The 15,829-nt window shown below is 49.5% G+C and overlaps 2 protein-coding genes across 3 annotated transcripts; one reads left to right on the top strand and one right to left on the bottom strand.

Moving 5' to 3' along the window:
* Positions 1 to 383: 383 nt before the first annotated feature.
* thtpa (thiamine triphosphatase) lies at positions 384 to 2,331 on the bottom strand. 2 transcript variants are annotated; one of them, XM_084475041.1, is made up of 4 exons: positions 2,284 to 2,331; positions 2,011 to 2,080; positions 1,274 to 1,816; positions 384 to 897 (listed from the first exon to the last, which is right to left on the bottom strand). In XM_084475041.1, the coding sequence occupies exons 2-4, from the start codon at positions 2,078 to 2,080 to the stop codon at positions 797 to 799; spliced, it is 714 nt and encodes a 237-aa protein (XP_084331167.1). In that variant the 5' UTR covers positions 2,284 to 2,331; the 3' UTR covers positions 384 to 796. The 2 variants fall into 2 exon arrangements, with proteins under 2 accessions (XP_084331167.1, XP_084331166.1); XM_084475040.1 differs by lacking the exon at positions 384 to 897 and having other exon boundaries at positions 921 to 1,816.
* A 665-nt stretch (positions 2,332 to 2,996) lies between these two features.
* On the top strand, positions 2,997 to 15,537 carry zfhx2 (zinc finger homeobox 2). Its single transcript, XM_084475019.1, has 5 exons — positions 2,997 to 3,083; positions 6,565 to 6,723; positions 6,861 to 6,921; positions 7,439 to 11,544; positions 12,540 to 15,537. Exons 1-5 carry the CDS (start codon positions 3,078 to 3,080, stop codon positions 12,996 to 12,998), a joined length of 4,791 nt encoding a protein of 1,596 aa, XP_084331145.1. The 5' UTR covers positions 2,997 to 3,077; the 3' UTR covers positions 12,999 to 15,537.
* The last annotated feature ends 292 nt before the right edge of the window (positions 15,538 to 15,829 follow it).

Below are 15,829 nucleotides of genomic sequence, written 5' to 3'. Positions count from 1 at the left end.
TCAGAAGATAACTCAGAAGATGATTAGATCATCAAGGCCCCTATCAGCACCTCCAGACCACGAACCGCGTTTGAGACATGGGGTGATGACGCAGGGCGTAGTGATCTGAGGTCTAATTAGCTTAGTTATTCCAAATTAATAAACAAATCAAAGTCAGTTACTTATTATGAATTTGTATATTGTTTAAAGTTAAGAGGCATAGCGTTTAAATATTTTTGGGGTTACAAACGGATACGTTCTCAAAGGCTGCAAAGAAGATTGTACTAGTGAGAAGGCTCTGAATGTGGTCTATTAAGATTTATGTTGTGTAAGCACACACCAAACTGCCACCTCCAGCATAAGGTTTATTGTATTTTGACAGCTCTGTAAAATAAGTTCACTGCTGCTAGTGACAATAAATCAAGTCTAAACCAACTCCATGTACCTCAAGGTTTTGTGGATGTCACACATTCAATATATTTTAATGTATTTCCCAGATTTCTATGAGTAGGGACTGTATACATAACGTGACTTTCATGTGCATTGTTTGAAATGTACAAATTATAAATATTGCCAGCCTTTATTTGACCAATTCAGTCAACTCAGTGGTGTGACATATTAAGACTTTTCTCCATCTATGACATACGTTTTATTTACATTTTTTAAATATTATTTAGATAAAAATAGATTTGTTTTAATTTACAGAATTATATTTTAATTAAGACAGACATACAAGTAAATTAAGAACTAGTTAAACATGTGTACAGTTTACATATAATTCCTAAAATGTATGAACTTTAATAAAAAAAAACATTTATCAAAGTATATGTGCCCTTTGTAGCTTTGCGTAATGCTCTGGGCAAAATCTTTGGAGGTAAACATCCATTTTTCCTCCGACTCGCAAATTCCTGGTCAAACCTGTAAAAAAATACACATATTTAGTACATTGGTAATGGTCAAGTCAAAGGAGTAGATGTTGAGTCTAGTTGTACATACATACTGCTGTCATACATACTGTCCATCTATGCTGCTCTTATCCATTATAAACATCTTATGCTGCTCATACCTCACTAGGTCACTCTACTTTTGCTGCTGTATTGCACCATATGACAATTCATTCAAACTGCACCTTAATTGCTCTTTTGCACTTCTATTTAGATCTCCGATTACATTTCGTTGTCACTGTAATTTACACTACACACTGTACTCTGCACAATGACAATAAAGTTGTATCTGAAACAGACATGTTGAACACTCAAAACTAAAGTCAGAAAGGTTGTCTGCTGCTCCTCACCCAGCCTCCTTGCTGCACACTCGATCTTCTCCAGAGCAGATCCTACCTCCTGTCCCTCCTGCACCAGCACTTCTATCTCCCCTACGGTGTAGCCAAAGTCCGCCTGATCCAAATCTATCTGCACACCCTCCTCCTGCAAGGCGAACGACCGCCGGGCCGTGGTGAACTCTGCGAAGCACCGCAGGTTCATCTCCCCTGGCCAAGGGTCGCAGACTCCACCTTGTTCTTCATGGCTTACCTGTCCGACCGTAACCAAAGAACCAGGTAGTGGATCCACGTTTACACTGCCACCAGCACAGTGCTTTAGGACCTCTTTGACTCTGGATTGAATCTCAGGGAGGCTGGTGATCTCCTTGTAGTGTGAACAGAGGGAGGCCTCCTCCAGTCCTTCTCCACTCGTCTCCTCCGTCTTGCCGACTGCTGTGGGACACTTCAGCTCCCAGGTGTCTTTACGTTTACGGAGCCACGTGTCCCTCAAAGTCAGCTCAAAATCAGGGGTGTCAAAGTACTGATCGTGGAATTCACGTTGACCAAGACACACAGCTGGGATACGAGAAGATGGAGAGAGAGATAGACACACATTGATCACAACCATTGGGACTATTTTATGCTATTTTTTTTTTTACCATACAATATACTTAAAAATAATGTTGATTTACAGTTTCATTATGGGCTCATCGTGAACATTAATGAGCACAGAGCCTATAATAATGTAAGCTCGATCATCAATAACAAACCTCCAATTTCTTCCAGCCGTTTCCCGATCCCGGCGTCACACACAAACTTCCGCTCCACCTCCACACTCATCTGGAATTACATTACTTGATTACACTTCAACCAAACAAGTTGCAGAACAAATTTGATTTACTTCTGAAATCACATTGAGCTGCACCTGTCTATCAGCACATTCACAATTTGCTGAGCACAATCTGTGGCATTGAGCCAAACCTGTTTACAGGTATAATTATTTTATACCGGTAATTCAATTAATCTAAAGCAAAATCACGCACCTTTTGAGATACCGACCGGACAGCTATAGTGAAGATCAGCCCAGTAGGCCCTGCAGGTCAGATTGATTCAGGCGCAGGAGACGCCTCTCTAGGTGTTCGCGGACATCATGCCCCGCTCCACTAACGCAGTAGACGGCTCTCTGGGTGTTCGCGGACTTCACGTCCCGCTCCACTAACGCAAGGGCACCGTCTGATATCCATGCGGCCCGCAGATGGTTAATGGGTTAATGGTTTATGGGCTAATGGTAATAGTTAACGGGTTAATCCTCCGCTCATCAATGTTTTGTACATTTCTGTACAGTTTGTGCCACACCTATGATTCCACTGAATATCCAAGCATCTTGTTCGCAGGTATAATTGGTTTGACACATCATTATTGTTCGCGTCACTCCTGTTTTGTGTTCCTTTATCTCTTTACAACAATAGCTTGAGACACTGAGATCAACATCGTTTCACCTTCAGTCGGGTGTTTGGGAAAGTGTTGTCCCTCGATTTGATTCCATCGATCATACTCGCCAGGCTTGTTGTGCATCGTCTCACTAAAGCAGAGATGTACCCAGTAATACCCAATAATCACGCAAAAAGAGAATCTTTCATATCTGTTACATAATGGATCTGATGGCCATGTCTCATTTTGCCCCCAATCAGCCTTGGGGGGAGCTGTCGAGTGTTTACCAGAAGGGAGAGGGGGAGGAGAGGGGTGAGGGAGGAGGGGGAGATCAAGCGAGGGAGGGCTGAGCGAGAAAACTTTTCAGTCCTGAGGAGCCAGAGGAACGTGGAGCGGAGCGGAGACCATGCAGGTAAACGCGGCAGCTAATTGCTCTCAACTTAATTAAACGACACGCGCGAGACCCCCAATCACGGCGACGTGACCCGCAGACTCCCCTCCCCGCGGTTAATTGGACCGAGTGGACGACGATCGCGCTGTGGACCCCTCTGATCCGCCGGAGGAATCCAACATTAAACCCAAACTTTCCTCCTCTTCCTCCCCTCCTCTCTCCTCTCCCCCCCGTCACGTCGTCCTCCGCGGGTAGCTTAGCATTGAGTTATGTCGCCAATTACGGCGTGACGCTGATTAAAACGGGGATCTTGACGCCAAAGTGTTGGACCAGAGGTATTAAGGGTGTGGATCGGAGGATCTGAGCCCATCGAGGTGGTCCGTGGAGCGGGAGGGGGGGCAGGCACACATCTGTAGCCGGAACCAGCTCGTTAATTAGACGCTCGGTAGGCCTCAGTCTGCTGCGGAGCGGCGGCGGGCGGCGGGGCGCTGCGTACCCGTCTGGCAGCGCGCAATCAGCGGGCTGAGCCGTAACTCGAGGTCGGGGCTTTTGTTAAGGTTTTGTTAAGGTTACTGTGGGCGACGTGTGTTCAACCCGCGGCGAGGCCGGGGAAGACGTGTGTGTTTGTGGACACCTGGAGTACCGGGGGTCTGATCCGTGTCCACTTGAGGACTTCAGGAGGTTTAAGGCTCTTCAGCAGGACTGAGGGGTTAATTATCTCCGTGCTAACAGGCTAGCTAGCGGAGTGGATGTCATCAGTCTTTGTTGATTAACTAAAGGCTCCGGCGGGGGAACGACGCGTTATTAACGGCGTGGGACTCGACCCTCGAAGTTAGCGTGCACTTCTGAGTGTCATGCAGGGTTATTGATGAGGTGATCGGCTGATCAGGGCTGATAAACGGCGGTAATGCGTCGTTACGGGGGCTACACGTCGAGCTAATTGCTAATTGATTCATCGCAGCCAGCGGAGCTAATTAAGATTAAGATGCTGGTTGATATCCGTCGCGATTCAAAAGGCATGTAGTCGTAACTTGTCTGTTAGTTTTCCACGTCGTTGTGTTTGGTGTTCAGGTCGACCCTTGGTTTGTATTTGGACTTGTGTATGTGTGTGTGTGAATAGGGTCTTAAAGCTTGCTAGCTTGCTAATTGGCCTGACGAGGAAGTTATCTGAGGATCCTCTCTTTTATCCTGGCTCCTCTCTGGGCTCCTAGCTCCTCTCTGAGGATCCTCTATGGGCTCCTGGCTTCTCTAACCCTGAAGTAATCTGAGGATCCTCTCTGGACTCCTGGCTCCTCTCTGGGCTCCTAGCTCCTCTGACCCTCTCTCAGGATGGGCTCCTGGCTCCCCTGACCCATCAGGACTTCACTCCTGAATGCATTCGGTCAAACGTGATGTTTTTTTGGGCAGTTTAATCTCACTATTGTACGCAGCGAACGGTTCTCCTTTAGGTAATGCATCATGCTAATGTCAAGGGGACCGGCTATGAACTCTGCTTCTCTGTGTTATATTGTGCAGCTGGCTGCCATGTGCTGAGAATCATAATTTTAGTATTCACATCTAGTCCGTGCAATGTCGCTCTAGTCTGCGGATCATGTTTTAAATCACAATGCATCTTAAATGTCGTAATAGTTGAAAGATTTATTGGAGATTCTGGGACTGGAACATATTTTAGGTGCAAATATTGAATATTTGCTCATAATGTATCGGGTGACAGTAGTTAATAACTGATACTTGATGATAATTGTAATAGGCCTGTAGTCCTTGCAGTGATGGGATTTGATCTTAATCGGTTGCTATAGTCAAGTAAATGTAACACTTTACCTCACTAAAGGTTAATGAAATTAGTGGAAAAGTGTTGCTTTTTTATTAATAATAACTAGGCTCTTTAACTATCTACAATTGGGTTAACAGTCAGACCACACCCAATGTCCATTGATAAAATCAACATCAAGGACGTGTCGAAATTAATTAATTAAATAAAACACTTTCAATGATATTCAAATATGTAAAATATATTTTTTAAAGTACTATCCTATGTAAAAAATACTATGTATATTTGTATGGACACACCATTGTATAGGCAAGTTTACAAAAAAACATAAGGTTTTGCAACTCAAAATGACGACTAAGGCCAACATGTGTTAACATATTCCATGCCATATGATACAATACCTCAATGTTGATCAATATCTCTAGCTCCTCTGCTCACCCTACCTTAACATGTCTACATCACGCTGCTCTGTACCTGCTGCTCGCCCTTAACATTCTGTCTCTGAGAGCTGCACTGTGTCGTATCTGTCCTTCGTCAACACTCAGTGTCAACTATGTAGCCTGTGGGCCTTTGTGTCACTTGCAACTCAGCAGAGTCTAGCAACAGTCCTCCTCCCTGTAGCCTCTGTCATGTTTGATGAACCTAGCTCTCCCTTCCTCCTGGCCATTTCAAACGGGTCAGGGAAATTAGCAGTGTCATTCAAACTAATGGTTCATTTGGGCCTAAAAGGGTACAGTTTTATTAATCTTATCTTATCAAGAGTATTATTACTTTTATAGATTATTCTATGTGAAACCCATTCCGAGGGCCTACTTTTTAGCTGAAGCTGTAAAAGTTCACACAGTTCGGTTCTAGAATATTTGGGACACTTAAAAATAGCCTCATTGTTGACCTTCAGCACAATGGTGTAAAAGAATGTGCTTAAGTCTTGGCCTTGTTGACCACTCTACCAGTTGCATAGGTAGACCTAAACATTCTTCTGCAGACAGGTTTTAGGGACTCAACATAACTAACAACATTAAATTGTGGTTATAATTGAAACAATGGTGCACCTGGGACTGTATACTGAATGTGGCACTGCAGGAAACACCTGAATGCCCCCTGGGATTAATGAAGTGTTTCCTATCCTAAATGGCAGGTAACTACATAAACTGTGCCATGAGAGGTTTGGCTCCCATGGCTGTTTGGAAACAGGTTTCATGGGAAACCATAGATTGCATCAAAGCTGGCTACTACTGCGCTACAAGTGGTCTATATATGATTGCAAGAATCATAACAATGAATACACGGCTGTTAAATATTTGATTTATTATTTGAATTGTCTGTAATTGAGGTTGCTGGTCCAGAGCTGTAGTGGTTATTAATATGTAAAAGTTTTAGTAAAGGCGTTCCTCTACCTGTTGAAATGCACAGTGGGGGATCCAGATGACTGTAGTGTCCATAGTTTAAACACTATGATATCCGCCCTAAGTACGTTTTATGCTGCTACTGGTCTTGGAGAACGTGCAGTAGGCTAGCATGGAGCTTTGGGTGGATCCCGGCTAGCGGAGGATTTCCCCTCTGCATGTCAACGTACTGAAAGCGTCCCCGTTCAAAAAGAAAAGTCCATTCTTTAAGCACAGAAATGTATCCCAGTCTCTCAAGGGATGTGAAACGGCAATTAATCTGAATCTACTTTCATGATCCCATGCAGAGTGTATCTAAAAGCTGTGTGTGTGTATGATTTGTCAGGAGGAGTCTGGAGAGATCTTGTGTAGAGACAGCCACAGGGTGGCGGGGTTGCTGTGCCCACTGTGCCAACAGGGGCTAGAAGACCGATCCTGCCTGGCCCTCCACCTGACGGACCAGCACAACGTCCTCCAGACCTGCATGGACAAGCTGCTCGACATAGTGAGTATCACGACCGTGTGTGTTACACAGGATGAACTCTGGGTCCTCTAGTGGCCCCGGTCTTCATTGCTTATTTAAATGAATAAGAATTTCTCCACTCTAACAAGTCATTAATTTCCTTTTATTCTATTTCATAGGCTGTACTCAAACAGTGTGCCAATCCAGGTGACCATGAGAGCGACACAATGAAAGCCACAGGTAAATCGCTCTCAAACTGCCAATTAACTGGTTTGCTTGTGGTACCTTTAGGGGGGGGGGGGGATTATATTTAAGTGTTTATTTTGTGTTTGAAGTAGGGCTTGGAGATACAGCGAATACTTGTAGTATACCTTGATCATTTAGTCAACCCTAAGTTGAACCCTAAGTCAATGGCATAAAGGGCTATATATGGAATAAAATATAATATAGATTTCATATATATCAAATTAAATCAAACGTTTGAGTTGCTAGGCAGAGATCAACGATGAATTTCTACACATGATTGGCTCAACTCTGCTGTTCCTACAGAGGCATTGCCAAAAGGCTGAAATATTATATTATATGATAGATAAATGAAATATTGATATATATCGCCCTGCACGCCCACAAAGCTACCATCACCTTTTTAATATTGGATCCTCAAATTACAAGAAAAATGTCGGATGGTGAAATGATTATTTGCAATATTTCTCAAATATGAGTCCAAGCAGAAGATTGACGGTACTTCTCTCTCCAGTTCTGTCAGACGCTGCCTCTCTACCCAACCTGAAGTCTGCTGACGCCTCCAGTTCTCAAGCGTCTCCGTCTGAGGAAGACACCGACGAGGCGCGGCGGTCTAAGGAGCAGGACGTGGACATGGCGGAGGACCGGGACACCGGCGACGGTCCCGTCCAGGCGTCGCCCCCTTCCTGTCCCATGCAGTCCGAGCCGAAGGGGCCCCAGGCCACGGACGGGACGACGGGTCCCGGCGTAGCGGAGCGCGCCGACGCGTCCGTTGCCGGCGAGAAGCCCGACCGATGTCCCGCCCCGCCAGAAACCGCCGCTCGCTCGTTCAAATGCACCGCCTGTATAGAGACCTTCCCCACCAAGACGGCCCTGAGCGTCCACTACAACGCCACCTCCCACATCCAGCAGATGACCCTGGGCGCCGCCAAACAGGGCGTGGACAGCGAGACCCAGACCACCACGGTCCCGGTCCTCTCCCGGCCATACATATCCAACAAGCCCTACCAGTGTGCCGTGTGTCGGGTGTCCTACAACCACGCTATCACCCTCGAGAGCCATATGAAGTCTGTGCTGCATCAGACGCGCAGCATAAGCGCTGGGAACGTGGCAGCCAGTGGCGGCGGCAGCAGCAGCAGCAATGTGGGGGTTCCCAGTGCCACCGTGGCCACGACCAGCTCCGGAGCCCCCCCCCTCATCGCCACCACCAGCTGCCAGGTCTCGGGCCTCTCTGGGAACCTGATGGTGATGGCCAAAGACGGGGAACAGATCCGGGTCTCCCAGGCCGCGCCCTCGCTGCTCTCCTCTCCGGTGACCTCGGCCCAGGCCGTCTCCGCCTTCCTCACCCTCCTCACGTCCAGCCCCAGCTCCATCCCGCACTCCCTCCTCCCGTCCGTGTTCACGGCGGCCGGCGGCCTGAATGAGCATCCCCCACAGATGCTCATGCCCCTCATCCTGAACGGAGCCCAGAACCACCAGCAAGCGGACGGCGTGCAGGGCCAGATCCTGACCCAGTGCGTGCCTCTGATGGGCCTCAGTGCCGCCCAGCAGGCGCTGGTCACCCAAAGACTCGGCAGCCTCCAAAACCAGTGGTCCTCGGTGGGGATCCAGGCGGCCGCACAGCTCCGTCAGGAGGCGCAGAAACTGAGTGTGAAGGTTGAGGGCGGACAACCGAAACAAGAGGCAGACGGTGGCCTGGTGAGTGCTCAAGAGGACCTAAAGAAGGACCCCGAAGGTGGCGGTCTTGAAGAAAACAAACTCTCTCTGACGGCCTCTGACAAAAGCCTCCGCAATAACAGCCTCTCTCCCACTGCGTCGGTGCACAGCAACTGCAGCCTCAGCCCGGTCACTTTAAACCTGGCTCTCAGTCCAGATTCCACCCCCCAGAAATCACAGCTGGGCACGAGTCCGGCCAGCTCTCTGTGCAGCCCGAGAACCAGCCCGTTCAGAAACCCCCTGATGCCCTCGGAGCAGACCCGGCCCTACGTCGACACCAGAGCGCCGTACGCCCACCCCGTTTCCCCCGTCCTGTCTGAGTTCCAGTCAGAGGTCCTCTGGGCGTTTTTCGAGTCCCGCAGCGAGGCGGAGGCCGCTAGTCCCCCCCGCGAGGACTGCGAGGCACTGGGCAAAGAGGTGGGAATCCCTGAGGCGGAGGTCCGGAGGTGGCTGGGCCAGGCCCGGCAGGCCAAAGAGAGGCAGCGGGCTGAGCGGTCGGACCGCGCTCCGCACACGGCGAGGCCGCACCCCGCCAGCTCAGACCATGACTACCACGACGGTGACGACGACGACGACGACGAGGAGAGCGCTCTGGTGATCGCAGAGGACGGCGCCGCCGAGGACGCCGAGGGTCAGGCCATGGATCTGTCGAGCAGAGGGAAGAAGAGGAGAGGACGTGGCCTGAGCAGGGACGGTCAGGGCGACTCCTGTCTGACCTCCGACTCGGAGAACGGGGCCGAGGTTTACACCTCGGTCGTCATGTCCGAAGAGGAGAGTCGGAACCTCTCCAAGGGGCCGCGGCGGGCCAGCCCCGTGAAGGCGTACCAGGCCCAGCGGGCGGCGTCGGGGGCCCACCAGAGCTCGGGCGGGGGAGGGAAGGTGCTGCGCTCCACCACCGTGTTCCTGTCGGACGCGGAGGACGAGTACGACGAGGAGGAGAGCGCGTCGGGCCGGAGGAGGAAGAACGAGCGCAAGAGAAAGATGGAGTACGAGCTGGACCCTGAGGGGGAGGTGAAGAGGGAGCGGCTGGACTCCGACGTGGACCTGGAGCTGGAGGCCCAGGGAGACCCGCCCAGCGCCCAGCACCACACCATGGACCCCATGGGCCTCATCCGCTCCCTGCCGCTGTCCCTGTCCCTCAGCCCGTTCTCGGCCCAGCTGCTCAGCCCCTACGTCCTCTCTCTCCCGTCGGCGTTGGTGGGAGACGCTGGGAAGGCGCAGAGCTTTCCCAACCCGGCAAATATCTCCCACTTCTCTGACCCCCTCCTCGCACAGACCCTCTCCTCGCTCGGACAGACGCCGCTGTACATGGCGAACGGCGGCGACGACGGCGAGTCCGCCTTGGACCTCAGCATGGGGAAGAACGGCAGCACCAAGTCCGCCTCCGCCTCCTCCTCTTCGTCCCTGATGGCCGACATCGCGTCCGCGCAGAAGGGCCGCCTCCTGGACGGGCTGGGCCTGAGGCCCACGTCCAAGGGCCTGGTGGTTGTGCAGGTCAAGTCCGAGCCGCTCGGGGGCATGTCGGCCGCACATGGCGGCGGCGCCGGACGTCTGGTCGGCTGCAACAACGGACCCAAGTCAAGCATCTACATGCGGGCGGCGGAGAAGGTGAATGCGGCCCTGCTGGACAAGGAGCGGGAGAAGGAGCGGGAGAACGAGAAGGAGCAGCAGCTGCAGCGGCGCTCCAAAGGCAAGCGGTACCGCGACATGCGGCGGTCCCGCACCATCATCCAGGCGGAGCAGCTGGACATCCTGTACGGCTGCTACTTCAAAGACCCCAACCCGGGCAAGCACGAGTTCGAGCAGATCTCTGAGTGGGTCCATCTCCCGAAGAAGGTGGTGCAGATCTGGTTCCAGAACATGCGGGCGAGGGAGCGCAAGGGGGAGGTGAGGTTCATCAGTGACGGCACCCTGGCGGCGGTGGGGAAACCCCTCATCAAGTTCACCTGGCCTCTGTCCAAACCCATCTTCTCCAACAAGACCAGCAGCAACAACGCGGGCTGCGTGACGGCGGCACCCATCGTCCGCACGCTGATGACGGACAAGGAGGCCATGAAGGAGCTGAGCAAGCTGACCTGGGTGAAGAAGCAGATGCCGGTCCCCATCAAGCCCAAAGAGATCGTCTCCTCTTCCACTTCCTCCTCCTCCTCCACGGCCGCCCGTGTCGACAGCAGTGTGTCCGCCGTGTCGAAGGTCAAACTAGAAACCACCAGCAGCAACGTCACCAAGGCTCAAGTCGCACCCAAAGTCACGACGCCCACCGTCCCGCCGCCGCCGCCCCCCAAGGACCCGATCCACATCGCGCCGCGCCCGCTGCTCACGCCCAAGGCGGAGGAGGAGAGCGAGGAGGACGAGAAGACGGACGACGAGATGGAGAGTGAGAACGAGGTCGGCCCGGGAGCCCCCAACCGCATGGTCCCCAAGCTGCCCACCACCCCCATCTGCGCCAAGCCCCCCGCCACGGCGCCAGCCTCGCAGAAACAAAACGGGCTCAATTACTGGAGCCCCAAAGGTTCCTTTAAGATCAACACGCTGTCAAGAGAGCAGCTGGCCCTTCCTCCCCCGCCCCCCAGCACCATCCCCCCGCCACCCACGCCCAGCATCGCGCCCGTCAGCCCCAACAGCCGCTGCACGGCCAAGATGGCCATCCTCCCACTGCCGGCCAAGTCCAGCCCCACGGACGGCGGCTTCCTGTCGCACTCCTCCAGCCGCAGGCCGCGCACGCACCTGTCCTGCCTGCAGCTGTCCATCCTGCAGTCCTGCTACGAGACCTGCGCCCACCCCAACGCCATGGAGTGCGAGGCCATTGGCGCGGAGCTCAGCCTGCCGCTGAAGGTGGTGCAGATCTGGTTCCAGAACACCAGGGCCAAAGAGAAGCGCTGGAAGCTGCAGCAGGAGAAGATGGTGAGTGGTTCTTCTGTTGTTACTTCAAACGTTGCTTACTAACGCAGTAGGCTGTGGCCCCGCGTGGTATTTTTTTAACAGACTGATCGCTGATGGCCAATGACATTGTCCGTTGTACAATCCTCTCCCCAGCAAATATGACTATGCCTATTCAGACCTGTCCCGTGCTTGTTCTTATTATGCAGCTTTTGCCTCTGCAGATGTGTGGGGCTTGAGTGTTGGATTGACATTTACTTTTAGGGCATTTAGCAGATGCTTTTATCCAAAGCGACTTAGTACATTTGTCAGATGAAAGAGAAACAATGTGTCGCTGTCGGTACAGTAAGGCTGTTCATAGAAACAAGTGCCAAGCACTTACAATCGCAAGGTTAACCCATTCCCTGGATACAACAGATCGCTAGGTTAAAATGCTACACAATGCAAAGTACTTTTTTTAAGTGCCAGGACTTGCAACATAGTAGACTTGGTAGACTCGATAAAGATTCATTGTTTTATTGAAAAGGAAAGTATCTGCCAAATCAATGTTTAAAATAGAAATATTTAAAAAAAGCATCTAGCACAGCTTTATTTCCTTCTGCTCCCTTAAGAAGTAGACTGACTGAAGTCTATTTTGGCCTTGGAAACACAACACTATTTGGGGTCTGTGTACAAAGACAGTGCTGAGTACTCTTAAGTTGTATCTCCTTTGTCTTTGCCGTTTTGGGCTAACGGTACATTAGGAAAACATTACTCTTGGGGTAATCTGTAAGTCCAATTGTGGGAAAGTTCCCATGGCGTCCAGTCTGACCATTGCATCGCTCTACACATCAACCGGCCTCTTCTGTCTGCAATCAGATCCGTGGTGGCAGCCAGCCACTGGTCCATCCAGTTTTGAAGTATTTCTGTATTGCCTCACTCTCTAAACATGTTTATGTGCTCTGGCTTAACGAGAACGAGGACAGACGTAACGTATCAGTCCACAGCTCTGTCGCTAACGCTCCTCCGTCCCCCTACAGTCGCCCCTGATGGCGGGGAAGGTGGACACCAGCTCCGGGAGCTACCTGCAGTACAACGCCCTCCGCGCCAACCGGCCCATCCTGCCCAAGCCGGTGCAGCTCACGGTCATCGAGCCGGCGGCGTCCCCGGTGGCAGGCCAGCCCGTGCCCAAGGAGAGCCTGACGGGGCGCTGCGAGGCCTGCAGCGCCTCCTTCGAGTCGCGCGCCGCCGCCCGCACCCACGTCTTCTCGCCGCGCCACCTGGCCACGCTGAGAACCACTAACTTCGGCCAGCCCGCCACACTGGTCAACAAGAATGGCAGCAGCGTCGGGGGGTCCGGCAACGGGGGCGGTGGCGGTGGCGGCACGCAGGCGGCTCCCCTGTCACTCTCCGTCCCCAGCTCCGGGAGCGCCGGTCGGGCCTCTGAGGGGGAGGTGGGCGGGGAGGCTCCGCCACCCAAAGCCAGCAGCAACAGCTAAAGACCCTCGTCTGGGTTGATCTCCAAATAACTCTTCCTGGACCCGTTTGGGCTCATCAGATTTTAATGAACACGACTTTGAGCACTAACCCTCGGAAGCTTATATATCGTTTCTTTTTTTAAGTGCACTCTCCTCGCAGCCATCCCTTTTTGGATTCAACCCCCCCGCCCCGCACCGAAATGAATTTAACTCACTAGAAATCATCCTGAATCTATTCTGACCCACTACTGCCTCTGCATTAATCAATAGCTCTCGAATTAGCCTGTACATGTATCAAGACACGCACACACAAGACAGAGAGAGAGGGTTCTGGGACTGTGATATTACCCTCCATACGTGCCCCATCCCACCCTTCCTCCATTACTACCTGTCACATGCTTGTACGTTGTCCGTAACTCGCAAGACTGATGCAAACCGGAGGAGTCCCCTTGACGCTGAGCCTGCACACTTTTTTGGGACTTCAAATGTTAACATTGCTCTCTCCCAGTTTGCGCCTATGAAATATAGTTCATGTATTATGTCTACTTTGTCGATTTTAGAACAAAAGGTTGCTTAACATTTAATGAGTGGAATGAACCAGTGGAGCAGGCGAATGTCCGCCTGGGTTGACCTTTCACCCCGGTGACCTTTGACCTGGCTGCGACGCGGTCTGAATGGGCGCTTGGTCTGACTTGTGATTTTTACGGTACTAAAGCAGGAAAGGTCTTCACATCTGCATATATGTCCACAGTTTTCATGACAATCCAAGAAGACAGGGAAATTGAGAGACTTAGAAAGTAGATTCTTGGCATACCGCACTTTGGCACATTTTGTAAGAAATTTTAAGCATTCTGATGCGGTGTCTTTTTTTTAAAAGATACATTATTGCATGTTGGATGCCTTAATATAAAATTAATTAAATAGATTTTTGATTTTTCAAGTCTTTTAAAACATGGAATAGATCTGAAATTGTGTGTAGGAAGCCGAGTTGTGTTCCAAAATGCATACGATCCATCTGGGAATATGGTATATAAAGGGGACTCTTATTATGATTTTATATATATCTATATATAAAGAGATAGATGTGTCTATAAATCTATATATAGATATGTTTTTACAACCACTTTTTCAAACAATCCCCGGATGTCACCCCCTTTACCGTTGCTTTATTAGAGTAGGATTTGTTTTTTTGTTTCTGTGGTGGATGTGTCATTTTGGAATAAAACTCATTCAATAGGTGTTGGGGAAATGGTTTTTAGAAGTGGTGTGCCAGCAACAAGATGGCCTTAAAGAGGACTAACAGCGCTTAGCTCATCGCAAGCCAAGCGCTCCTCGTTTAATGTGCAAATAATTCTGTTTTTACCTAAGCTGGAATCTGAGACCCTATCACATCCAGAGGCTATTCAGTCAATGTCATGTTTTCTTTTATATTGTACGCTTTGCGAAACAAGAAATGATCTAATTACTAAATGTATTAATTTAATATCAGAGTTGAGTCACAAAAGATGCTAAGATGATGGCTTGTCTCTTAGCTGTGGTCAAAGCAAACTGCTAAAGGTCTGACCGACCAGGCGGATAATGAGCTGTTTTTTTCTTTTGTCATTTCTTTGCTGTTTGGATGACAAACGCTATTTGTAGAAATGCACTTGCTGGGAGACGAGATGTAACTTGGGAAAGGGAGAGATTGGTATTCCACAGCCTTAAGAGAGGAGGGCTAATATTTGGAAAGCGAATTGGAAACCTTTTAAAACTTGTGACTGGAGAGCTAATAAGATGGTGCTGTAAAGGAGATAAAACACATTTCCTTTCATTTAAGTTGTATATTAATAATATTGTTACTATCGATAGTTTTAACAAAATGCAAAACTAAAAAATCTTTTGTAAAGAAATATATTAAAAGAACTGCTATTCCAAAGTGATCCTCCCTTTTGCTTTCTGTCATTCAAAAGAAAAAAACAAACAAACCAAAAAGCAATCTTGAGGTCGACAGAGGGCAGGAGAGGAGTCGTTCAATGCAAACTGTAACGGACCCCCCATGGTCGGGCGTTTCGCAGCCGTCACACGATTTTTGCACAAGTTACTGGTCGTTCCGTCGGAGCCTCCACCCACTAACCAACATGTCCAGAGGTCAGATTAGGGATGGCTTTGAAAGGCCATCTTCCCTGCTCCAATGTTTCTTCCTGGTTGGAAACTGTATCTTGTGTCTAAAGTAGGGAGTGGAGGACCTTGATACTGGGATTATACACACACACACACACGGTGTTGCACTGTTCAAACTAGATAGGTTTTATGGAGATCTGCTTTTTATTATGTTTCATTGTCACTTTGATTATCACTATTGTTATAACCGTACTACTACTTATCCTATTATCATTACTACTCATCACTGTTTTGAATATTATTGATCCGTAACGGGGTTTTCATGTCACCACCTTGCTCAGAGGAATATGGTTAAGGTTTGACCAGTGATGGTGGCAGCAGCGTTATGAATTGTTAGAACTTTTGATTATTAAGCTTGATTAATTTTGTTTTTTCTTTCTACAATACATGTGTTCCCGCCTTTTTGTGTTTGGTCTCCATTCTGCTTTCTTTGTTATACAGAAAAACAAATAAAATCAATTGACAACGACGGTAGCCTCTCTAATTGCTAACGTGTTGCATTGTAGTTGATTTTGTTTATCATTTGTATCAGCATTTTAAAAACTAGTCTTTGGTGTTATTTTGTTTATGAGTGTACTGCAATATTTCTATTTCTAAAGTGAGTGTGTGGGTGCGGGGATTGTAATGTGTGTATAATTATTCATATGTTGGGAATTTTAAATGAAATAAAAATAAGGGAGGCTGACTATAAA

This window comes from Micromesistius poutassou, assembly GCF_964030765.1.
Source record: "Micromesistius poutassou genome assembly, chromosome: 11".
In the NCBI taxonomy this organism is placed as follows: Eukaryota; Metazoa; Chordata; class Actinopteri; order Gadiformes; family Gadidae; genus Micromesistius; species Micromesistius poutassou.
Note: the sequence above shows the minus strand (reverse complement) of the source record. Positions and strands in the feature narration are given on the sequence as shown.